Raw genomic sequence first — 26,963 nt, forward strand, 5'->3', positions numbered from 1 at the left:
ACATATGCAGTACATCATACCATAGGCTTTCCGTGCTCGTGCTTTTGTATGTTGAAAAAAAAATGAACAATAGACCATAGAAAGGGTGTCTATGCGTGCTGCTGGCTAAACAACAAACTATCAAAAGAAGCAATCATTAAATATTCCCCTTTCTCAAGTCACAAGGAAGTCACATCTGAATGCAGCCATAACAAGTTCTCGCCTCTCCCAGGCTGTGAAAGTTTTTGAGGGCCTAGTCACATTACTCACGGTGCAAATACTAACACGTTGCTCTCAGGCGAGAAACGCTGGTGTGACAGCCCCTCCTCTGACTTCCGTGAGAAGACAGACGCTAAGGGTGAGCTGCTTTGACTCCGCTCTGATGGAGTTGCTCTCAGGCAGCATCTGATACCAAGGCAGCTAATGTATGCCTCACTCTCCACTGATGAACAATTACTTTGATGTATAATTGATCATCCTCCCCTCCTGTATACCGAGAAAAGCTGTAGGTCGTCACGGAATGTGTCGGTATCTTCACTGTGAGCTGCTGAAGTGTTGAGGCATTATTCATGTAGTGTATGCATGCGGGTAGGCAGGTCCGCTCGATCCATAGAAAATAGAAGCCTGCAAATGGGACTCAGTGACCGTCATGCCCTGGCAGTGCCCTGAGGTCTGAGTGTGGACTAGAAGAAGACCGAAACATGGCATACTTTCACCATATGTTAAAAGATACATTAGCCTTACATGTGAAGTTAAGTACATTTTTCATGTTGAATCTGAGTGAAGACTTTTATTATTAACAGATTCATAGATTAATAACAGTGTTTTTCTTACCTATTCATTTTCAAAACTAAATCACAAATGTTTCAAAGGATCATTAAACATGTATTTCAGGTCGTATAGCCTAATAGAATAGAAAGCATATAGTCTTTTTGTCCCTTATCATTTTCATAGCCCCCTTTTCAGCTACCTACAGTTGTCACCAAGAAATAGAAAGTATATAACAAAAGTTTTAGGTGGTTATTGCTAGGTTCACTATGATCAGGGCTGAGATTGTAGTTCAGGCTAGTTTGGAGGTACTATATATTGGTAAATAGAAATGGTAGGCACTAGGTACACACAACCACACACACAAACAAACAGACAGACACACACACACACACACACACACACACACACACACACACAGACGTAGAGCCTAAATGGAACAGTGTGCTGATCAGGTCAAAACGTACATGTAACACAAAGGGAGGAGAGGTGGCATCGCCTCAGTTTTGAACACAGAGGCACTCTCCTTCCCCTGCTGTTTTGGCCGCCGTGATGAAAGAAAGACTTGGCTGAGTTTGAGCAGGTGGGCAGCTGAATATTTAAAACTCATGTCATGCAGAGCCCAAGCACAAGCAGCAGGCACCTCTTGAATTCTACCACCACCATGAGCCACAGATTCTGGGATGTTAATCATTTGATCTTGGCGTCACTTCCACTGCCACTTCCCACAATTATCCCCAGGATGCTCCATGAGCAGTGCGGGTTGCCAGCTATTTTAACGCTGTGCACTGCCAGCCTTTTGTGTGCATTCCAAAAGGCATCAACAATGGGAGCTGACGGGGAGGGGGAAAACACTCTATTGATTCATCCTATCCCTTACACTTTTTCAATTGCTCTAAAGTACTCGTGGCGCCCGTAGGAGTCTGGACCTGTTCAACGCATTTCAAAACTTCACCCGACAGCATTGTGCAGTGTTAAAAGGCACGCTCATTATAGGAGCCAAATGGTGGCAAGTAAGCTGCCACCAATTTAAGGACTTGAAGCCACCTGAAATTTCCCAGACGCATTGTTGAAAGGGTTAGAAAAGTTAACGTTTAAGCTTTGAAATGCCAATTAAATCCAACTATGTCAAGACGGGATATACAACGATTTACTGCCCCTACATTTCTGTCACTGGTCTCAAAGAAAGTGCTGTGAATCAAGATAATTTCCCAGTGTAAAATGGAAGAGAACAGTTAGCTCTCTGTTTACATGGTGTGGTACAGCATCTTGAGTGCTTTTGATCATCCATGACCCTCAGGGCCCAAGCAGCATAAACACGGTATACAAGCACGGAAAACTGTCTGCTGCAAGATCATATGCTGAGCATATACTCTGATCTTTTTTATATGCCTCTGCAGAATATAGACTTTTGTACAAAATACCAAACCCACCAAGTACATTTAATATTGCAACGCATACAGTATACCTACTTTGATACTGTTCTTCCATGATGCTGGTCCCCTCTGCACATCTTCACGCAAGGTTGATTTCTTGCTGAAATGGACCAGAAGGTCTCCACTTAATTGTACCCATGACATTTGACACCTCTGCTCCAGATGAACTCCTCTTCATTATGTCCTAACACATCTTCATATAGTCTAGACGCTGAACTGTGCAGAAATCCTCTTCCTCTTCCCATTTATCCTGCCAATGTTTCAATGATGTATTAACTATAGTTATCATATAGAACATATATGACTAAATGACAGGAGTGGTTCCAAATGTTTCCAAGTGCACATTCAGGTGTCTGTTTGACAAGCAAATCAAAGCTGACTAATCTTATTAAAGAGTGCAATGGAAACACCAGGCAAAAGAATGAATCATCTGATTACACAGTAGCTCATTTTCTAGGTGATTGAAAAGCTCTTGGGAATTATTTCATGTAGTTTGCACTGAAAAGTCATGGAGAATTTATACACTTTGAATTTGATGAAAGTGGCTATCATCAACACAAAGTGATCTGGATTGTGTGTATCTAATTGACATTGCTGATACAATATAATATTTAGTATACAATCCAGTATCTCCTGTAAGTCATATCCTTCCTCTTAATTCTCTTAATGCAAACAAACCGCTTTTACCGCAGATTTCCTTCAGGAATATGTAAAGTATTCTTTTATTAAGTTATATCTTACATTACATGTAATGAAAATATAGGGGCTGTTCTCTATTCACTATGGAATCAGTTCCGCTTCTCATGGTGACGAGACTAGTGGCGAATGCTGTGCAGTGTGATACCAGCCGATTACAATTTAAACATAGACATTCACTATATAGTTGTAAAAGACTTGAAGCTAGGGTAAAGTTATGATGCTGAAGAAACCAGCAAGAGTAAGAGATTTTGAAAGTATACAACCGAAAAAATCTGACCACTCCAAAGCCACTCCTCTAAAATGCATGAAAGCACACTGCCTACTGTGTCCACGAGAGAGTGTTGAAGATGAGCGCAGAGAACTAACTATCGCTAATGTATCCAACTACTTCATGTCTTATTCCCATGCCTCACTCTCAAAACAAAAGCACAGAAATCAGCTACATTTGTCCTGTTCAAACCAATATAGACTAACCTAAGATAAAATATCCTAAAACGACACTTGTTCTCAACTACAGACACCTGCCAACATATACACAGGTAGATTACATACAAGGAACACAATACTGCAGTATACTAGCATTAGCACCGGGTTTATACATAAGCTACATAAGTAGCTAACTATGTCCAACAAAACTACAGCAACCATGGCGTCACTTTTCGGGCCCTTCAACTCCCTCAGTTGTTGCCAAGCTTACCTCCATGTTGGGTTGTGTTGGGTTGAGGGGCTAGCTTATAGCTCATTATGCTAACTGCCACGCCATCAACCACAGTTACCTACTGCAGCTTTAAGTGGGAAACACTGAGATAAAAGGCATCTTTAACCAAATGAAATATTCATCTTTTACACAAATAATTTGTTGCTAAATCATTTAATTTCTGAGGTTTCGGAATGTTGATAAGAAGATGTTTAATAAGGGCTTAATCTTTCAATTGTTGAACTCGATGGTACAAGCCTGTCAGTCTCCTTATTCCAGACACAGACCCGATGAGAATGACATTTGACTTCCATGAGATCAGCTCAGATCTCTTCCTGTCTATGATGCTGCAGTAGCTGTGAGAGGGCTGGTCCTTCTCATTTGTCAACCCCACAGAGACATGAAGAGTGCCCTGGGCTTCAGCAGTGATAATGGTGGTGTAATCCGTCTTAGAGTCTCTTCCCAGGCACAATGGTCAAGCTGTATGGTTTTCATCACTCTATAGGCCGTTCATGAAAGGGGTGAGCTTAGAGAATTATTACAATGAATGCCTTCTAAAATGAATTACCTCTAACCTTGGCGTTTCCCCTTTAATTTTCATTTTTAAGGGCATGTAGTAACTGTTGACATTTGTTTTCTGACAACAATTTGTATGTTGAATCCCAGATTTATGTGCACAAAGAACTTTGTGACATTGTCTGTGAAACTGTATGAAAGGTTTAGGAACAGCCATTGCTGGCATTCCAGACAACGAATCCCTCATTCCAGACACACAGACACTGAACTGTGTTTGAAGTCTTCTGTCGGCTTACATCTGACAGGTATTTCAAACAAATAGAGCCCCCCTCCTTTTAAAGCCGTCTCTTCCTTTTGGGCAGATGGGAGTATATAAAACAGATTTCTACTAAGTGACTCATGCTATCTCAGACTGATACCCTGGCATAGCCAGAAGACAATGATTCTACCACCTCCAGTATATGATACTTACAATGATCATAGCAATGTTACATGAAGTTCTAGGTGCATGCATGTGCATAGATGCTTTTTTAAATCAAAATCATCTATTTTTAGGTCTAGTGATTCTAATGATTTATTTGTACCTCCATGTTTTAAAAGGTGAATGGTCTTGCAGATAGTCCCTATAATCTGTTCACCCTCATTTCATGTGAGTTCCCACTTTTTTGTCTGAATTGTTTGCATTTTAACATTGCATGAGCTTTAACCCTTTGATACACAAGCTATGCAATCCCCTTCTAAGGCACAACATGGGTCAGAAATGACCCGTATTGACCTACAATGTTATTTCATGCACGGCTGAGTGTTTCTTTGCTATATTTTTATTTCATCATTTAATATTCAAAGTATTCATTAAATATCTTGTTTTTGATGACCACAAATCATTATTTAACGCTACTGCTGTTGTGCTTGCCATAAAATTGTTTCTCAGCTGGTTACAATAGAAGTGCAAACAAAAGATCTCCAGTCCCCACCCCCGTGTCCTTCCTTGGCTCTGGGACGCAGTCCAAGGAGTCTCCACTTCCTCTATAGTGTGTATAAAAAGATGACTATATTATTCATCGGTAGTGCAGCTCAGGGCAGAGTTGCAGGTGTTGTGGTGTAGTATCCCTCAGGCCCAGACCCGGGAGGAACACCAGTGGGAGCTTTTCCCGGGCTGGTGTGCAATCAATCAGGCGTTCTGCTCACTGATGCATTATTAACTTCCAAGGTCCCAATAAAGCACGGTGACCTTCAATTCATCTTCGTATCTCAGTAAGTTTAAGTGAACAGTGTTTTGTGTAAATGTCTGCTCTTGGCAGAGGACATCATTTCTAGAAAAAGTAGACTTTGCATGATAGGATTATTAACTTTTAAATTGTTTTTAAATACTTTTATACTTCTCTCCTGCCTCTTTTGAGACGTTACATAGTACAGAGTCACTTTCTGGAACAATTTCAAGAGATTGACACCTTCAGCTCAGTCTTTCAAAAACTGAACTCCTGGTATTCCCAGCCAATCTGGCTATCCCACACAATATTACCCTCCATCTTCATTGACCCCAAGTAAAACTGCACGAAACTTGTGTGTTATAATTGACAACCGACTTCATTTCTCTGAGCATGTAGCTTCTGTCTCGAGGTCTATGTCTAAACTAGACTATTGCAATTCAATTTTAATGGGCCTGCCTGCATATGTTGTGAGATCCGTTGCAGATGATTCAGAATGCGGCAGCGTGTTTGGTCTTTGATCAGTCAAAGGGGACACATGTAACTCCTCTGCTGGTCACCCTTTACTGGCTCCACACACACACACACACACACACACACACACACACACACACACACACACACACACACACACACACACACACACACACACACACACACACACACACACACACACACACACACACACACACACACACACGTAACTCCTCTGCTGGTCACCCTTCACCGGCTCCCTGTAGCTGTTAGAATTACATTTCAATCCCTCACGCTCGCCAGCCACTGGATCGACACCAGCTTATTTAAATGTCATAATTCAGTGCCATTTCCCCCTCTCGACCACTTTGCTCCTCTGTTGTCTCTGCCTTCTCTCTGCAGCAAGAGATTGCAGTCAAGACGCATTTTGTTTGTGGTACGTCGGTGGTGGAATGACATTTAAAAAGCGTTTAAAAACTCACCTTTTAAAACATAATCTGTCTAATTTGGGTTTTTTTTGTTTTGTTTGAGGCATACTTTATAAAATGTAATAATAGTTTTGATATTTGGAATTATTATTATTATTCAATTCACTTGTTGTGTGTAATGTTTCTTTTCTAATGTTTCTAATGTAATCTAAAGTCGCTTTGGAAAAAATCATCTGCTAAATACCTTAACCATAACTCAGATTGACCCCCTCTGTTGGCGTCATGCAGTGACTAGTTATGTTGTGATGAAAAGCAATATCTTGTACTTGATATCAGTCTTCCCACCATACAGTATTTGTCACGTAGCTTGACTACGCTCCTGCGTTGTTTACTTTTATACGTATTGCTAGTGATGTAGTAAAACTTAAGCTTGTAACATTCCCATGAGTATCAGTAGTTCCTGTGTGATGAAGGTAGTGTGAGTGAGACATCAGAGCGCTACCTGCAGGAGGCATGATTTATTGATAGACGTCAGAAAAGGAGAAAGTGTGTGGGCTATGGTGTAAGACCAGTTAAAAAGACAAAAGGAATCTTTGATGAAGTTCCTTTGAAGTGCTTTTTCCAGAAGTCCTTGGAAATACATATTGATGAGGTCCAAATTGTCGAGCCTGGAGGGGAAGAAAGTAGACTGCTTTGCACTAGGTTATAAATATTCATTATGAGAGGGGACATGGTTGCCTTCTGTGCGTGAGAGGAATGATTACAGTGAAATGATTGGCTGAGTAAACAGGTGATTGGGGGGAAAAAAACAGATGATATCACTTCCTGTTTCTACCCAGAGTAAATGAAGTTAAAAACATTGAGGTACAATCAGTACAACATTGATCACCAAAAATGTACAGTAGTGTATTTTCTTGCTGTATTAAAACAAATAAAAAAACAGTGTTGACTTCTGTTGTTGCTGCTTGACTTGACTTGGAATGGTGTGAATATCTGCATAAATGGTAACCTCCTATTATATGTGCATTCTATTTGTGTAGTGTTCTGACCACATGTTCATGAATTCATTTATTTCAATCGCACATTATTTGCTTCATAATGCTAAAACATATGTTCTGCTGGCATTGCATTTCTGTAATAACAAAAGCTTTCATTAGCATATCACATTAGGTTGAGGGATATTAAAGTTAACAAATGGTTTCCATTTTAGTCTCAGATTCCCAAATGAAAAGATGATCTGCATACTGCATATTCATGGCTTGTATTGTCTGATAGAGAGTAATGGACATATTGCTGGGTGGTTCATGGCCCAAAAGCCCTATCAATTAGCACAGTTTAGAAACAGTCACATACTCATTTTCTCACTAATTTGACAGACATGTTGCTAACCATACCACCCCAATAAAGCCTTGGAATATACTGTGTTGTATTGCAACACACACACACACACACACACACACACACACACACAGCTCTCTTGTGCATATATTATGCTTGAATGGTTCCTCGTGTTTTACATCACCCCAACTGCTGTATTTCAGTAATGATACTGACATCCCCTTAATGGCAGCGGAGCTGACAAGGCTGAATGGGTAATATTTTAATCCTGTGTCAAGACTGATATAACTATAACCATGTCATAAACATGTTAAGGCAGATGTCCTGTCATTAGTTATTATTACTAGTGTCCAATATGACTAATTGGACATGTTTACCTCCCTGTACATTGACTATCATAAATCCTTATGACCGTGTATGACATCTGCCATGACAAGTTTATGACGTGGTTATGTTAGCTTTATGACACAGGATTCAAGTAAAGTGTTACTGCTGACTGGCCCTTTCATTTTAGCTTACTGGACTTATGCTGCATCAGTACAACTTGCGTAGTGCCTCCGTTTGGAGTAAAAAAGAACACAAATTGCGACAGCTATTAAGATGAAAAAGTGTAGATAGATAGTTAACCTGTGGCTCTTCCAGACGACGGAGCTTCACTGTAAGGGACCTCCACCGCTGGCTCACTCTGCTCAAGCTCTCTGTCTGGGTCATAAAGAACGTAGAGATGGTTAGAGCTGACATAAATAATGGAGGAAGGAATTATGAGACGTTATATAATCACATTTACTTTCTCTGTCTAGACTTGAGTGGATAAAACTCAAGAGCTAAAGCCTCAGTCCTAAACTGCTGAGGTCAAAAATATGACATATGGTTCATTGTTGCAATCAAAGCAGGCTTGCACACTACATTTCTCTTAAGGGTCATTTATTAGCTTCTACCACCTCGGTCTCAGATATACTGGAAGACAATAAAAAAGGCAAGATAGCTTCCAGTGGAAAACAAATTCATTAAATCTGCAGGACACTAGCCATGGTTGATCTGAATCACCAGTGGCTGGGGAAGCTTTACATCCCACTAAATCATTCAAGCTGTCCTCTTAAAGCACCAGTTTGCCAAACACAGCCTCATTTGAGAGACAATTACAATATACTTCTGTGATTGACTACTATGATCATTCAATAGTATCCTGTTGCTAATCTATTTACTTCCTAGTGGTTTAGTGCTGTGTGAAGCCTTGCCAAGTGCCTTTGCTCTCCTCCTGATTGAGCCACAAAATTTGGCTTTGCTTTGTTAGAGGCTACAATTGATCATAATTGGTGTCTTTCTTTCTATATTTCTGAGTTGTTCTGAGAATTTCAGTTGTAGGATGCAAATAGTTTTGCTGTTTCTAAGAAAACATTTCTGTGAAATGTGAAATGATTTCTATGAAATGGATCGTGTCACACTGTCCATAAAAATGGATATTATGGAAAAAAATGGATATCCATTCCTGATAGTCATATTTAATATTAGAGATCCCACAGCTGATATAATTAAGGGTATTAGATGGCAAGAACATGGGAACCTTCCCCATTTTGGCTGCTTATTTCCGAATGAATTTCACACTGTCTGTTTAGGCTCTGTGAATGGCTCATTTACATGGTCTCTTAATCATTTTACAGGCTTTTCAGAGCAGGTTTCACTGCATTTCTAAATTGGAACTGGCACAACTCAAACTTAATTCCTGCAAAGACAAACAATAGCTGTGGACATTAAGGGCTGATGTAATATGGGCTTATGCCAAATGACGGGCACTGCAGCTGCTTCTAGAGATTTGTCCTACTGGCTTGGTCACAGGATCTGGGATACGAGACAGATGAAACTGACTATTACAAAACTAGTGTATGTTTTCACTTTATGCACAACACACTTGGTGTAACTGCGTAAACACTTTCATGTTTTATGCATCTCTTTAATCTGTGATCTTGTTTACTGGTTTAAACACATCTATTCAGTACAAACTGGATGGTAAGACTACACAGGGAGGCGCTGGACAGAGGAACTAGAAGCGATGCAGCAGTCAGATGACATGAGAGTGTGCACACCATACATGCTGGTTCTGTTCTTATAGATTCTGCACACCATACATGCTGGTTCTGTTCTTATAGATTCTGCACACCATACACGCTGGTTCTGTTCTTATAGATTCTGCACACCACACCATACATGCTGGCTGTTCTTATAGATTCTGCACACCACACCATACATGCTGGTTCTGTTCTTATAGATTCTGCACACCACACTATACATGCTGGTTCTGTTCTTATAGATTCTGCACACCACACCATACACGCTGGTTCTGTTCTGCACACCATACACGCTGGTTCTGTTCTTATAGATTCTGTGAACCTTGTTCATGCTGGTTCTGTTCTTATAGATTCTGCACACCATACACGCTGGTTCTGTTCTTATAGATTCTGTTCTTATAGATTCTGCACACCACACCATACACGCTGGTTCTGTTCTTATAGATTCTGCACACCACACCATACATGCTGGTTCTGTTCTTATAGATTCTGCACTTATAGATTCTGCACACCACACCATACATGCTGGTTCTGTTCTTATAGATTCTGCACACCACACCATACATGCTGGTTCTGTTCTTATAGATTCTGCACACCACACCATACACGCTGGTTCTGTTCTTATAGATTCTGCACTTATAGATTCTGCACACCACACCATACACGCTGGTTCTGTTCTTATAGATTCTGCACACCATACATGCTGGTTCTGTTCTTATAGATTCTGCACACCACACCATACATGCTGGCTCTGTTCTTATAGATTCTGCACACCACACCATACATGCTGGTTCTGTTCTTATAGATTCTGCACACCACACCATACACGCTGGTTCTGTTCTTATAGATTCTGCACACCATACACGCTGGTTCTGTTCTTATAGATTCTGCACACCACACCATACACGGTGGTTTTGTTCTTATAGATTCTGCACACCACACCATACACGCTGGTTTTGTTCTTATAGATTCTGCACACCATACACGCTGTTTTCTGTTCTTATAGATTCTGCACACCACACCATACACGCTGTTTTCTGTTCTTATAGATTCTGCACACCACATGCTGGTTCTGTTCTTATAGATTCTGTGAACCTTGTTCATGCTGGGAAGTACACTGTGCCTGACCTGCAACGAAGCACTGTCCTCATGGGATGTTGCATTACACAGAAACTTAGCACAAGAAATCTCATTTCGGTTGGTTCTAAGGGCTGGGACAGATTCAACATGGCCAAATGTAGCATCTCACTCAGCTAAATGGAGCCCTTAGGGCCCTGATAACAACACAAATAGAACAATGTACACATTGTAGACCAATCAAAATTGTGATTACATGCATGTTGATGTAGCCACGGAGGGGTAGAAAACAGAACTCTGTCTTACTGATTGACATATTACATATAATTAGTATAACAAGCAGTTATGTGTTCAGTAATATCTTCAGTTTACGTCGAAGAATGAACAGAGCACAAATGCGAGGTGATTTACGACATGGCAAATTAATTCATTCTTTGACTTCTTCTTTGCCTGTGTGGAAGACCAGTGTAGCGTCCTCTGGCTCTATTGGCATTCATGCAGGGCTATACCGAGGTCTGATATCAGACGGTATAGTATCTTCTCCTTAGCTTATTTCTTACTGAAGTGTTGGTTCTCATGTATGTTTGTAACTTGTCTTATAAATGGAAATGACCTCCAACCAAGTCTAATATATGAATAAACATTCATATACAACACAATTATTTCAAAGTTAAATGAACTATTTACTAATTTATGCATCTAACAATATAATGAATCTCAATGCCTAGAAACAAAACAAAAATGTGTTATCTTTTTCCTGGTCCTATTTACAAAAGTGTTTAAATCATGGAACACCTTCAAATGAACATACTTTCAAATATCACAAATTAAATAATGGGCCCTTTTAACCTCTATGAAAATAAAAAGCAGGCGTAAATAAAACAGTATTCCCCAATCAACTGACACTAGCCAGGAACTATGGCGGGTTCACTAAAAAATGCACTCACAGATTCCAGGATTCCCAGCACGCTGGTCTGAATCCCGTATTTCAGCCAGATACAGAGTCTGTCGAGGCGTAGGAAAGTTTCTCTCACTGCTGTCTCTTCCGTGTTGTGCAGACAATTTCAAAGTCCACGAACATCTCAGAAAAGCTACCTATATCTCACTCACATTCTCTAGCTACAGTCCGACCCTCAGATATAAAACGTTTGAAGTTCCCGGGCTGTGCGCTTACATTATTATACCTCTAAAAAGTTACTAGAAATACGTGAGTAACATATTTCCACTTTTAACTCATTGCTAAATACACAGCATGTCATGACTTTGGATTTCGGTTTGCGCCACTGGGGTCATTGGCGACCTCTGGTGGCCTAAAGACATTATTTCGGACTTATTGAATTGTTTGCCTCTGTCTTTGTCCCACACCTGTTTTGCATTTTGTAATTATTGTTCAATTAACTTTGTTTGACCAGGGTATAAATACCCGGTAGTGTGCTAGACACGTCATCGCGACGTTTGTGTAGACGTAGTGTTCCCTGTTACCCTCTCGTAACAGTTACTGTTTGCTAACGCGGTTCTCGGCCGCTGTTTCACTGCTTCTCCAAGCGGTGGCCTTTGGATACTTGTTTTTTGGTTTCTTCGCCTGGGTGAGCAAGAGCTATACTTTTATAGCTTTCTTAGTTAAGCCTTTTTCATATTGACTGTTCTTATGTGCTTTGGACTTACTTCTTTGTTTGGATTATTACCTTTTTTGGATTTAACGATTTCGTTTGGATTACTACCTTTTTGAGTTCTTCTGTGCTTTTGGATCTACCTCTTGTGTTCGGGTTTTTGCTGTTTCAAGACACGTTGCATTTTTTGAAACTCCGTTTTGACGGGGAGAAAATAAAACAAACTTTTGACTTTACACTATGCATCTGGGTCCTCAATAGCCCACTGGTTAAATCGTGGGTTACCAATCCAGCGACCCGGGTTTGCTTCCCGACCCGACTCGGTGTCCTGACAGAACGTCGCGATCATTATGGACCTAGCAGAGCAAATGTCCCAGCAGTGGGAAAGAATGGAGCAGACGCTCCAGGCTATATCTCTTAGCCTACAGTCAAGCAACACCCGTCTTGACCAGCACGAACAAGCACTAGTTCACCACAAGGAAGCAGAAGCTCGCCAGCAGGAGGAGGCTACTCGCCAGCAGGCAGAGCTGGCTGCGCAGCGGGAGCGTATGGTCCACCAGCAGGCGCTGCTTACTTCCCAGCGCGACAGCATGACTCTCCAGCAGGAGAACCTTGTCCGCCAACAGGCAGATATTGCTTGCCAGCGTGAAGACTTACTTCGCCACACCCAGCACCTGCAACAACTGGACCAGAGAGGCGCAGCACAGCATCTCCCTGAGGCTCCTGTCCCACACTCCTCTGCGGACCCCCGGGTCTCCCAGCTGCATCGCTATGATGGCAGCAAGGGGGGTTGTCGAGGCTTTCTTACACAGTGCGACCTGATCTTTGAGCTCCAACCCCGTGCCTTTTCCTCGGACCGCTTCCGCATAGCGTACATCATCACCCTTCTCACAGACAAGGCTTTGAAATGGGCTACCGCAGTCTGGGCGAAGCAGGGCTCAGTATGCTCTTCCTTCAAGGATTTCCAGGAAGAGATGTTACTGGTCTTTGACCAGTCCACGACCGGGCCAGACGCTGCCAAGCTGCTAATGACCATTCGGCAGGACAAGCGTTCCGTTACGGACTATGCCATAGAGTTCCGCACTCTCGCAGAGGAAAGTGAATGGAACGACAAGGCTCTGGTAACGGCCTTCCACCACGGGCTGTCGGACGCCTTGAAGGACGGGTTGGCTTCGATCGGGTGCCCCAGGGAGTTAGAACCTCTGATTGCCCACGCCGTGCGGTTGGACAACCGTATGAGGGAGCGTCGTGGGAACCAGGGGGTCTCCTGGCTACTACCAGCAAGTTCTGGGAGGTCCAAGTCAAGTGACGATCCCGAGCCCATGCAGCTGGGAGGGGCCCGACTGTCGGCCAAAGAGAAGGAGCAGCGGATGCGTGAGGGCCTTTGCCTGTACTGCGGCGAGACTGGTCATCGCCTATCTTCATGTCTTGAGCTCTCGGGAAAAGGGGTCGTCCGTCCAACCAGGGGAGGGTTGTGACGGGCGCAACCCTTTCTTCCCAGTCTCCGGACCAGGCGGTGTATCTCCCTATTTCCATCTCCTGGGGTAAGAATAAACATTCATGCCAGGCTCTGGTAGACTCCGGAGCAGCAGGTAACTTCATAGACCGGGGGCTTGCACAAAGGCTCAAGATCCCTCTGGTCTCCCTTGAGACACCGCTTGCTGTCACCGCCCTTGATGGGCGAGCACTGGGGAATGGCAGCGTGACCCGAGTCACATCACGGGTGAGGCTGCAACTGGGAGATCATCGTGAGGAGATCTCCCTAAACCTGATCTGCTCTCCGGAGTTTCCGGTGGTTTATTGGGGTTCCCGTGGCTCAACCGCCACAACCCCCATCTTGACTGGGTAACGGGCCGCATCCTTGAGTGGGGTCCCACCTGCCACGCCACCTGCCTCTTCAGTGACTCTCCTCTTTGTTTTCCCGAGCCTCCTGAGCCTGCTGAAATGTCGCTGGTGCCGGCAGAGTACCTGGATCTGCAGGAGGTGTTCAGCAAAAGCCGGGCTGCTTCACTTCCACCTCACCGGCCATACGACTGCTCAGTCGAGCTACAGCCAGGCACCAAGCACCATGCAAGCATTTTTACCAAACTAGACCTGCGAAATGCCTACCACCTGGTCCGCATCCGGAAGGGGGACGAGTGGAAGACGGCCTTCAACACCCCGACGGGGCACTACGAGTACCAGGTAATGCCTTTCGGCCTAACTAATGCTCCAGCCGTGTTCCAGGCCCTGATCAATGACTGTCTCCGGGACATGATTAATCATTTTGTTTTTGTGTACCTGGACGATATTTTGATTTTCTCCAGTTCTCTGCAGGAACATCGGCTACATGTCCGACAAGTTCTCAAGAGACTCCTTAAGAACCATCTTTTTGTGAAACCCCAGAAGTGCGAATTTCACAGGCCTGAAGTCACCTTCCTGGGGTACATACTTAGGGAGGCCCAAATCGAAATGGACCCAAAGAAGACCAAGGCAGTGAGGGACTGGGAGGCTCCTAAGTCCGTTAAGGGGGTACAGCAGTTCCTGGGCTTTGCAAATTTTTATAGGAGGTTCATCCGAGGTTTTAGTTCTATTGCAGAACCCATCTCCGCCCTGACCAAGAAGGGTCGGGGTCCCTTTGTCTGGTCCCCTAAGGCGGAGAAGGCCTTTTGTGAACTGAAGAGAAGGTTCTCTTCGGCTCCCATTCTCGTCCTTCCGGACCCATCCCTGCCTTTCACTGTGGAGGTGGATGCCTCTGAGGTAGGGGTTGGGGCTATACTCTCACAGAAGGCTCAGGACGGCAAGATCCACCCCTGCGCCTTCTTTCCCACCGGCTGAGCCCTGCGGAATCCCGGTACGACGTGGGTGACCGGGAGTTGCTGGCCGTCAAGCTGGCTCGAGGAGTGGAGGCACTGGCTGGAGGGTGCTCAACATCCGTTCCTGGTGTGGACGGACCATCGGAACCTTGAGTACCTCCAGGTCGCTAAGCACCTCAACCCCCGGCAGTCTCGATGGTCCTTGTTTTTTAGTCGGTTCGACTTTACCCTCTCCTACCGCCCGGGTTCGAAGAACACCAAGCCCGACGCCTTGTCCCGGCAGTTTCCCTCGTCTAGCCAGGATAAGGAAGAGAGGTCCGTCATTCCCCTCTCCCGGATCGTGGCGTCCATCCGCTGGGGGATTGAAGCCAAGGTCAGAAGGGCGCAACGGGACGAACCCACCCCAGGCGCGGAGAGGCCTGGACTCCTCTTCGTTCCCCGAGGCGTACGGTCACAGGTACTCCAGTGGGGCATGCTTCACGTATCACAGCACACCCTGGGGCTCGACGGACGCTGGAGTTCGTGCAGAGACGGTTTTGGTGGCCTGGCATGGCCGAGGATGTCAAGTCTTTTGTCGGGGCCTGCTCCGTCTGTGTACGAAGCAAGAACCCCCACCAGCGGCCTCAGGGGTTGCTACACCCTCTCCCCATTCCACACTGACCGTGGTCTCGCATTTCCATGGATTTTGTGACCGGTCTCCTGTGTCGGAGGGGAACACGGTTATTCTTGTCATCGTAGACAGGTTTTCTAAAGCCTGTCGCTTTGTGCCATTGCCCAAGCTACCGTCCGCACTTGAGACAGCGAAACTCACATTTAACTATGTCTTTCGGTTGTTTGGGCTTCCACAGGATATCGTGTCCGACCGTGGTCCCCAGTTTTCCTCCAGGGTGTGGCGGCCTTCTGCAAGATCATTGGGGCGACGGCCAGTCTCTCCTCCGGCTTCCACCCTCAGTCGAACGGACAGACGGAGAGGATGAACCAGGAGCTCGAGACCACCCTGAGGGCACTGGTGGCAGACAACGCGTCCTCCTGGAGTTCCTGTCTGCCGTGGGCAGAATATGCACACAACACCCTCCAGTCTTCCGCTACTAATCTGTCTCCTTTTCAGTGTCAGTTTGGGTTCCAGCCTCCCTTGTTTGCAGAGCAGGAGGAGGACGTCGGGGTGCCTTCGGTTCAACACTTCATGAGAAGGTGTAGGCGGACCTGGAGGAAGGCCCGGCAGAACCTGGTGCGCACCGCGAGGACTAACCAGTCCCAGGCCGACCGGCGCCGGCGACCTGCTCCATCCTTCCGTCCAGGGCAGAGGGTGTGGTTGTCCGCACGGGATATTCCCTTGCGAGTGGAGTCCCGCAAGCTGGCGCCTCGGTTTATTGGTCCGTTCAAGGTCGTCCGGAGGATCAACCCGGTGACCTACCAGCTCCAGCTCCCTCGCACCCTGAGGATTAACCCCTCATTCCATGTTTCCCTCCTGCGACCCCTCCTATCCTCTCCTCTGGCTCCGGCTGCCAGGCCCCCTCCCGCCCCCCGCATCGTGGGTGGACAGCCCGCCTTCACAGTTCGCCGGTTGCTGGACTCCCGTCGGGTTGGGCGCGGGTTACAGTACCTGGTGGACTGGGAGGGTTACAACGCAGAGGAGCGCTCATGGGTCCCGGCCCGGAACATTTTTGACGACTCCCTCATCAGTGACTTTCACCGCAAGCATCCTGATCGCCCAGGGGTCGTCAGGAGACGCCCCTAAGAGGGGGGATACTGTCATGACTTGGGATTTCTGTTTGCGCCACTGGGGTCATTGGCGACCTCTGGTGGCCTAAAGACATTATTTCGGACTTATTGAATTGTTTGCCTCTGTCTTTGTCCCACACCTGTTTTGCATTGTGTAATGATTGTTCAATTAACTTTGTTTGACCAGGGTATAAATACCTGGTAGTGTGCTAGACACGTCATCGCGACGTTTGTTTAGACGTAGTGTTCTCTGTTACCCTCTCGTAACGTTTGCTAACGCGGTTCTCGGCCGCTGTCTCGCTGCTTCTCCAAGCGGTTTATGGATACTTGTTTTTTGGTTTCTTTGCCTGGGTGAGCAAGAGCTATACTTTTATAGCTTCTTTAGTTAGGCCTTTTTTTCATATTGACTGGTCTTCTGTGCGTTGGACTTACTTCTCTGTTTGGATTATTGCCATTTTTGGATTTAACGATTTCGTTTGGATTACTATCTTTTTGAGTTCTTCTGTGCTTTTGGATCTGCTTCTTGTGTTCAAGTTTGTGCTGTTTACAAGACACGTTTGCATTTTGTGAAACTCCGTTGTGACGGTGAGAAAATAAAACAAACTTTTGACTTTACTCTCTGCATCTGGGTCCTCAATAGCCCACTGGGTAAATCGTGGGTTACCAATCCAGCGGCCCGGGTACGCTTCCCGACTCCGGTGTCCTGACATTATCACTAGTGTTGTATCGGAAAAAAATAAGAATTAGAAGACACACACTTTTCCCAGCCAGATATCAAAACATCCTGTCAAGGCTGATACACATGCACATGTGCAGAAAGTAAAGTCAATGAAAAAAGGTTTTCAAAAATGAACAAGGGAATACAGCAGTAAAAATCACCTCATTATTGTTTACCTTCAAAGTATTGTTTCAGTAGGCTTAAATGACAGGCTTTTATCCCATATGAATGCAAGATTGGGTTTCTCACTAGAGAGGAGATGAGAAAACAGTTTTGCTAAATTTGGTGACGCCCAAATGTATGCATTATGATGTTTCTCTCAACAGGGATGGCGCGACATTAATTAAATCCAACACATCCGAACATCATATCGACATGTCCTTAGCCACGCCGCCTACAAAAAAGGGCATATACATTTTCACTTTGGCGGCCTGTGATGGATCCAGTGTATCTGATGAAGTTATTGTAAAATTCAGCTATGGCCGTGATTTTTCATCTGACGTAGCCTGTAAGTACTCATCCACTCAAATGGTCTGCAAAACAATTTACTGAATGATTAGCATCTTGACTTGTGTTAAGCATCATGTTCAGATTCAGTTTATCTTTCATTTGCATGTTAGTAATTCAAATGCTTCAGAAAAAAGGGGATAGATCCATTGGCACAGATTGCCATCTTCATAATACCAGTGTAGGACAATCTGTAGATTAGAAATAGGCTCAGAAATCGTACAGGGACAGGAAATAGAAGGTATAGAGATCTTCTAAACATTGTATCTGAGAGGTAAGACATAGGGGCAGCACAGGACACCAGAAACACCGCAAAAGTAAGGAGAGCTCTTGTGATACTCAAAGCATTGTGTGTGTGTGTGTCGTTTCTTGCTGTAATATAGGTTGCAGGTAGAAACGGGTATATTTGGTTTGTGTCCCAGCATAGAATAGCACCCAGTGGCAGAGATGGTGGTTGAGGAGCTCTATTCTTTATGGTTTTAAGAGCCTTCATGTTGTTACTTGTTCTGCAGAATGTGCTGGTGTGGGTTAGAAGTGTCACGTGTATCTCTGAGGGCCCTCGCTGATGCTTCAGTGGAATGATGCTATGCATGAGCTTATTGATTGATAAGCACCACTTGTGTTCCTTGTTACAGGTTTCATGGACCTCTCGAGGCCAAACGTGACGGTTGGGACCAATTTGGTCAAGTTCGGATTTGAAAATCCCGCGACAGCCCTTGTGCCTGTCGATGAAGGTGAGCCCTATGACCTCGAGGGGAATTACACTGAAGGACCTGATGAAGAGGAAGTGCAATTTTACTACGCTGTCTACATCAATTATGAGGTAAGATTAATGTTGAGTAATTACACATATTTTGTAGTAGGTAACTTTAATTCTGCTTTCTCGTCACAACAGTAATATGAAACTTTTGTCTTGATGTCCATGACGTGCCTTATCCTCTATTACATTTTGTGCATCACAGAAGCAACTTGACGATTTACAGTGCTCCCCGGTGGCTGAAATATGCCATGGCGAGATACAGCGGAGTGCAGACTCAGGAAACTGCACCCTGGAGATAGAGGGATACCTTGACAGCGTGCGCTATAAGTCCTCCACAGACATATGCAACTATGCAAAGGGTTAGTTAAGTTACTTTTCCGAAAGCCTTTTTTTTTAAAGGTTTGATTAGTGAAATGTCATTTCACAACTGCATATTGGCTGTTTGTATATTTATTTAAAGCAACATTCTAAAAGGTTTTTAGGGATATTTATGTAGATAGTTACATCTTCAGATTAATTTTGATGGTTTATGGTTTTGAGATGGAGAGATAAACACCCCTGTCGTTCCCACTAACTACACCAGCTATTCACCATGTAGTTCCGTGCTCCGGGATGGACACAACCAAACGAATAAGATCAGCTAGCTATTTTGCTTTTCAGTGCCAACTGTGTTGTTGGTATGTGCAAGGCGAGGCAAGAATTAGATAGCTTTCTAGATTTAGACAAAATCTCCTTTCTAACCTTTTACAAGGGATCTTTTTGGCTTTGAATGTAAATGTTATTTTGCATTTTTTTAAGACATGAAGTATGTAAAAATGGAACTCATTTGCTATCTCCAGTATTTTGATATGTGTGTGCTTCTTCTACATTCATTCTTCTACAATCCATGGTACCCTATGTTTTCTTATTTCGAAATGAATGCGGCCGACATTTCTAAATGAGATAGTGAAACTATGTTTTTTGTTTTATTTGGAAACCTTGTTGACCCTTCACCTCTCACGCACAGGTTCTTGGACCATCTATCTGTTGGTGGTGAGCTGCATCATGGTCTTGGTGACACTAGTGGGCATTCTCCTGGGTGCACGGAAAGTGGTCAAGACTATGATAGAACGCACAAGCGCCATGATGCCCGTAAGTCAGAAAGTCACTCTCCAGAGAGACACGTCATTAGGGTCTTGAGGAATCGCTAAAAAAAAATCATTTTTGTCTACGTTGTTGACAATGATCACTGTGGATTATGTTTGTTTCATACACATGCACGCATACACGCACAGACATGCATACATTTATGCTACATGCATGGAAATGTATGTGTCTAATATCATAGTTGCAGAATAGTCAGAATAAAAGTTTAGTCATTTGTGGCTTTATGTAGGCGGTTTTTCATATTTGGACATATTCTCCAGATGATGTCAATGCCTGAGATCTATATTAAGTCAAATCAATGTGTTCTCCATTTGTAGTCAAACCAGCTGTACATCTGTACATCTGGTTTGTCATTTACCAGCAGGTGGTGCTACCTACTAGTGCTATATGTATTGCAAAGGTTAATTAGGTTGCTGTTTCTTTATTCAGTGATTGGTCACTTGATTATGGTGGAGTGCACATATCCATTTTGAAGTGGTGATTCTGGCCAGGGAGCTGATGTTGTATTTGCTTTATATCCCAGCAGCAGTGGCACCATCCAGTTGTGGTCTCCAGTTGTCTGTTCTACTGCACGATTGTATGTCATCATTCTCCTTCCTTTGTCTTGTTTTTCATCCTTTGTTCAGGGTTCTTTAAAATCCAAACCAGTGGCAGGTTCCCAATGCATTCTGCAACCTGAGTCTTCCGTTGCCAGCCAGGTCCAGACGGGCTGCACTCCTCTGCTTCAATCGCCTGAGGACTCCCCCGACGTCACCCCGACGGCCGTCACGCCATCCAGCTGCCAGGAGAAGACCCACTTCCGGATCCCCGCTCCAGCCACCTCCAGTGAGGATCAACCAGGGGACGGTTATGAGGCCCGTCTCAAGGCTGAGCCACACCCCCAACTACGACCTCAGGGCTGTGATGTCAGCAATGATGACGGCTACATGCAGAGAACGAGAATCACCAACAACACTTCAGACAGCCCTCGCAGCTCCCTCGTCATTGAGATCTCTCTAGGGAACTGAAGAAGTGAAGATCTCATGGAGCTTTGTTGCCAAAAACATCATCTTAATTCTATGCCACACATTGTGCCTTTCAAATCCTTAGGTAATGGATGTGTTTAAGTTGACGGTGTAGTTGTTGAGCATTTATAATCCCTAAACGGTAAACCTAGCAATGGTTCATTTTCTTTTTTATCTTTTGAAATTGGTGACTTGTGGCTTGCTTTGTAGGGTGTTATTTTTCGCTATTAGCAGAAGTAAAGCAATAGATATTTTTCATAATGTAAATCTACATGGAGATGACATACACATGCATTTCATTGAACAGAATCGAATGTGGGGTCTCTCAAGCAGTTATTGAACTACCACGACAATATTTCATTGTTTTTTTTCAAAACCTAATTTTTATATTATGTATGGCAGTGAAACATCCTACTTAAAGTTCATGGTCAATATTCAAAGTGACCAATCAAAGTCAAAGACCAACCAATTAAATGCCAATGCCGCGCCTAACCCTTTTTATGGCAGGGAAAACCCAAAGTATAGGTATCAGGTTCTGTTGTTAGTTTGGTTTGATTGAATAGTTTCCGTTATCCTCATCACCAAGTGTTTATGTGAAAAAGTGAAAATTGTTATGGGTATGTTGTTACTTTTTTTTATAAACTTCAGGAGGTCTCATCCTCCTCTGCTACCAGTCTCCATTAAGGAGGTCAGTGTGGAGGTGCTCAACACCTACAAGTACCTTGGAGTTCATCTGGACAATAAACTGGACTGGTCAGCCAACATTGATGCAATCTACAAGAATGTTCAGAGCCGGCTCTACTTCCTGAGGAGGTCGAGGTCCTTCAATGTCTGCAACAAACTCCTGCGCATGATTTACCAGTCTGTTGTTGCCAGCATCCTCCTTTATGCTGTGGTGTGCTGGGGAGGCAGCATAAAGCAGAGGGATGCGGGGCGACTGGACAAGCTGGTGAGGAAGGCTGGAGCTGTTGTTGGCACTGAACTGGATTGTCTCACAACAGTGTTGGAGAGAAGGAGCCTGAGCAGGTTGCTGACTATCTTGGACAATGACCACCACCCACTACACAGTACTTTCAATAGACAGAAGAGCAAATTCAGTGGCAGACTCCTGTCTTCTGTCATGCTCATCCGACAGGCTGAGGAGGTCCTTTGTCCCCAGGGCTTTTCAGCTATACAACTCCACGCGGAAGGGGAGGGGGGAGATGGACTTCTCTGCATGAGCCTACCTCAGTCTGCCCTATCATCCACCCCATCGTATTATACCAACCCACTGTCCATCCCTTGACCCTTTACCCTTTACTGGCTATACTAGCCCCTTGCACAGACTTAATGTCCCATATTCTCTTATTATACTCTTAATCTCTTTGCATTATCCACACAAGCACAAGAACACTATCTTTTTGCACTATCCACACAAGCAGCAGGTACCCTTTCCTCCAGGGCATCTACACTGTCACTCACAATCATGCACATTGCACCATAGGGTCAGACCCATTGTTGTATCTGTTACCACCCCACTCCTTTTGAACATGTTCTCCCTATGTGTATGTGATTTGTGTATGTGTGTCTGTGAGTTGTGTAAGTTGTATAAGCTACTGGATGTCCTAAAATTTCCCTCGCATTAATAAAGTATCCATCTATAACAATGTAAAAAATGAAGTTTTGTGCCTTTTATGAACTCCCCCAAATCTCTGTACATATGTATATATTTTTAGTTGGTTCTGTAAGTAGACGATGGGTTGACTCAAAAACGATCCGCATACGGATGTAATTCTAGAATGTTGATTGGTTAAGATGAGTTACCAGGCAGGAACTGGCTATTAGCAGGACCTCTATTTTTTCGCTGAGCTACAACGTCGTTTGCCTGACTTTTAAACGATCGTTTTATTTTTTTATTTTAATTCTGTGAAGTTATAAGTTTTAATACTCAACTGTTTTGTTAACCGAATTTTTACGAAGTCATACGGCTAAACAAACAACCGACTTGTTCACCGAACTTTTCAACCGTGGAAAATACATAGCAGCAAGCTAACGTAGCTAAACGATGCGTTAGCTTAGCCTGGTAGTCAACCTGTTGACATCCTATCTTGGTCGCATCGGGTTTAATTCATTAATAAACACGTCTCTTACCTTGAACGTCTACTCCTCATGTCACGAAGTTGCTACACTAACTGTATGTAACACTATGCACAAATGCAAAATATATCCAAGACAATATAGCATATCAATGCAGCAACCTAGAAATGCTAAGCCCCCTGAACTCCTATGCATACTACAGGTTATTGAAATCAGTTTCCGAGAATGGCAAACAACAAATATGTTTGCGAAGAAAAGAGCAACCTTCCTCGCAATTTGTTTGTAATGTTAGTTACAACCAGTCAACAGTTTTACAGAGGTATAGAAAACATTGGTGATAGAAACTAGGTTCTAAAAAAGGTTCCCAATTAACGTCTTTGAAACCAATCTATTTATTTAGTGACATAATCTTGACAGTGTCACATAACTGCTCTGAACTTTGACTGACAGCTGAGTACTTACACATTACAGCCATCAGTAGAGCTAGCAATAAATACATTTTCTAAACCAAGTGCAGTAATTACACTAGGGTGCAGATGTATATGCACACACATGATAAACAACATCTGAACGAATTTAAATACAATTCAATAGCAAACATTGAAAAAACTATGACAGTGTATGTTTTTTTTTTTTATTTGATGCAAGACATTCAGTGTCGGGTGATTGCAGGGAGATAGGTGCCTGTCTTCAGGTGCAGTGTCTTGTATGCTGTGGTCAGTCTAAATTAATTGAGTCTTGATGTGTTCCATTCAGTAGACCTGTGGAAATATACTGCAAAGCATATACTTGTTTTAAAAACATGATTACTAACACCATTCAAAACAAGACCTGTTTAGTTGAAAGCCCACTCACCACGTCAAGGTACAGGTTATGGGTGGGGTGTTAGTGAGACAGGACAAGACAAGACAAGACAAGACAAGGTGTAGGAGCCATTTCTATCCACCTTTTAGTTAGGTTTATTTTAATGTTACTTATTTTAGCCACTTGGGCGAGTATTGCACTGGGTGTGGCTCGTCACAGGAAATTGGGTATATCTACAGGTGTGATTACTCAATTAGGGAAAGGTGTGGATGGCGGGGAACACACGCCGTCCACACTGAGGCTTATAGGATAGCCTCCACACAAGGTTAATGAAAAAGAAAAGGATGCTTAGATACTTTTAAATAACAAATGTGTATAACAGACATATGTGACAGACATACAAACTTCACAGGGACATACATAGAACATGGTATACATATAACATACATTTAAAGGGGAAAATGGAGAGAGAACCAAACTTACCTGTCCCCTTACAAAAAACAGTAAATACAACCTGTGACTCACGTCTAACCCCAGGTGTGCGCTGACAGATAGCACGCCGCACTTGGGAACCGTAAAGGACTTCCTACAAGCGCAACGCACGCACTGCTCGCTGACCACACCTGTAAGACAGTAAAAACAAGGCACATCTTTCTAACCCCAGGTGTGCGCTAACCACACCTGTAAGACAAAGTCTAACCCATGTGACCGGTGACAGAAGCAAGGCATGTCTAACTCCAAGTGACTGGCATTGACTAGGGAACGCCAGCAGCAGGGCACAACTTTACCTTATCTAACCGAACCTGTAAAGCTACAGTACAACGCATTTAACCCCAGGTGTCCGCTGACCAAACCTGTAAAGCTTTATTTTAACGCAGACCAACGAGACGGGGCAGTAGCACCACGCCATCTGGCTTAATGCCATTGATACAGCTTAAAGTTCTTTCCGTAACACAACTATGTGCTGTCCAGTCACGACACCACAACGTGTATGCGTCTGTGGTAAGGGCGTGGAACACGGCTTTGTCCTGTGAAAACAAAAAAAAAACCAGAGTAAACTTCTACAAAACAATAACAGATACTGGTAAGTTGTCAGACTAGAGAGAAAATAGAAACTACTTACAGTGGAACGTTGTTTGTGATCTGCAGCAATCACTGCAACGCACGTATTCACAATCTACAAGAAAGAAAAAGAAATTTGATGACAACATGATAGGAAAAAAGTAAAATAAAAATGTATTTCTAAGTTTTACTTACATCATCGGTCAGCCAGTTGAACTCTGGGCCTGCCAGACTGTCTAAGTCGCGAAACGTGGCACGACAACTTCCAATGTGTGATCAACATCTGCACCTTTTAGGAAAAAGGAACATAAAACACATTCAACACTCTACATTGAACTTGACAGTACATATGTGGAGATGTATAAATGAAGAAATACCTACATTCAGCACCTACAGCTTCCATCGAGATGTCGCACAATACACTCAATTCCTGGACATCAGAAGCGATGCCGACATCTTTGGGCGTGTCTGTTCGACGAACATATGGCTTCAAATGGCGAACATTCAACCTGTCAACCAATCTGGACACTCTTTTGGCTGTCATGGACTCCACCTTAAACGGTCCAGCCCAACGTTCCTCTGCAGCGTCTCTTCACTGTTCGCGATCTCAAAGTCATCTACCTTTGGATCGGCGCTGCTGCCGTGATGAACCCGATAAATTGCAAAATATGGGCTCACCTTTGTGGAACGCTGCTTCGAGGTGTTTATCGAATAAACAGCGTGTTGCAGATAGACGTCCCAGTCATTCCGCTCCTCATTACAGTACTTTGCAAGATGCCGCTTAATGTTCTGGTTTGAGCGCTCATCTTGCCCATTGCGCTGCGGGTGGTAGGCTGAAGTTACAGCATGCTCTATCCCAAAGGTTTCAAAAAGAGCTTTGTTACAGTCATTAACAAACTCTCAGTTTATGTTATTTAACGCTACAGATTACACCTAACACACGTGTAATTCAGTTGCTATTAATGTTGAACAGCAACGTTAAACGTGACACCACATTAAATGTCAGGCAAACGACGTTGCAGCTCAGCGGGAAAAGTAGAGGTCCTGGTATTAGCCAATCAAATAAATGGTGTTTTCCGTTCCTGCCTGGTAACTCATCTTAACCAATCAACATTCTAGAATTACATCCGTATGCGGATCGTTTTTGAGTCAACCCATCGTCTACTTACAGGTTCCACTACTGGGTTCAGTGTTGTTGCTAATGAGGCGATAATTGGTGTGACACACCTCAAGACTTCCTCTTACCTGGAAGTCTGTGAAAGGGGTAAGCTGGATTTCTTTAATTCTCCGTTAATGAGATTAATTGGTGTTGTGTATTTTTCAAAGTTTTCCATCACGTGTATTTTTTGTGTGATATAAGATTGTTGTCTATCATCTCCGCTATTTGCATCCCGTTGAATATGCAACTTAGCGGCGTTAAATACGTATGAGTTATAAATGTTTGTCTAGCCATTAAGTGGGTGCTAACTGGCTAATTAATTGTTGTAGATACCAGCATTGCTACCCTTGTGTGCGCCCATTACTGCTGTGTTGCAGGTATGTTGAGCCTGAGTGTGGTGTGAATACTTATAATCTGTCATGTACTATGTTTATGTCTGGTTGCATTTTTATCATTAACATTTAATACACTATACGATCACGGTGTTTGACTACTAGTGTTGTAGACGGTAGGCTATAATGTATGTAACGGTGGTTAGCCTATGGTAGCATTTAATTTGTTAGCTCTTACCTGGAAGTCTGAAAGGGATACCAGCATTGCTACCCTTGTGTGTAATCGCCCATTACTGCTGTGTTGCAGGTGCAATAAAGTGGTGACAGATTAACGTCCACGACTCCACTGCATGTACTTTTGACCACCCAGAGACATTTTATTTATAATTATTTATAATTATTGTAGCGGGCTGGTTAGAGTCCGTTACACATCTATCTGTCTAAACAAGTTACTGAACAAAACCTGGTGGTGTTCTTTGTTTGTCGTTTTTCATTGTAACCTAATGTTTTGTTTTTGTTTTATTTGTACATCATGATTTGTAAATAAAGACACTTTGTGACAAAATATAGGGATGTATTCAT

The 26,963-nt window shown here is 43.6% G+C and overlaps 1 protein-coding gene and 1 long non-coding RNA gene across 4 annotated transcripts in view; one reads left to right on the top strand and one right to left on the bottom strand.

Moving 5' to 3' along the window:
- LOC105888574 overlaps window positions 1-21,662 on the top strand; it is a 55,829-nt gene extending 34,167 nt beyond the window's left edge. Inside the window, exons 3-7 of the mRNA XM_031578628.2 lie at window positions 17,858-18,039; window positions 18,674-18,861; window positions 19,001-19,157; window positions 19,805-19,929; window positions 20,571-21,662. Coding sequence (XP_031434488.1) covers window positions 17,858-18,039; window positions 18,674-18,861; window positions 19,001-19,157; window positions 19,805-19,929; window positions 20,571-20,951 — 1,033 coding nt within the window. The 3' untranslated portion in view covers window positions 20,952-21,662. The remainder of the gene's footprint in view (window positions 1-17,857; window positions 18,040-18,673; window positions 18,862-19,000; window positions 19,158-19,804; window positions 19,930-20,570) is intronic.
- A 2,733-nt stretch (window positions 21,663-24,395) lies between these two features.
- On the bottom strand, window positions 24,396-26,648 carry LOC116223306. 3 transcript variants are annotated; one of them, XR_004165031.2, is made up of 4 exons: window positions 26,620-26,648; window positions 25,086-25,741; window positions 24,952-25,005; window positions 24,396-24,856 (listed from the first exon to the last, which is right to left on the bottom strand). It is a non-coding gene; the product is annotated as an uncharacterized LOC116223306 (long non-coding RNA). The 3 variants fall into 3 exon arrangements; XR_004165032.2 differs by lacking the exon at window positions 26,620-26,648 and having other exon boundaries at window positions 24,398-24,856; window positions 25,086-25,179; window positions 25,272-25,842; XR_004165030.2 differs by lacking the exon at window positions 26,620-26,648 and having other exon boundaries at window positions 24,397-24,856; window positions 25,086-25,842.
- Window positions 26,649-26,963: the final 315 nt, after the last annotated feature.

Source organism: Clupea harengus, chromosome 13 (assembly GCF_900700415.2).
Source record: "Clupea harengus chromosome 13, Ch_v2.0.2, whole genome shotgun sequence".
NCBI lineage: Eukaryota > Metazoa > Chordata > Actinopteri > Clupeiformes > Clupeidae > Clupea > Clupea harengus.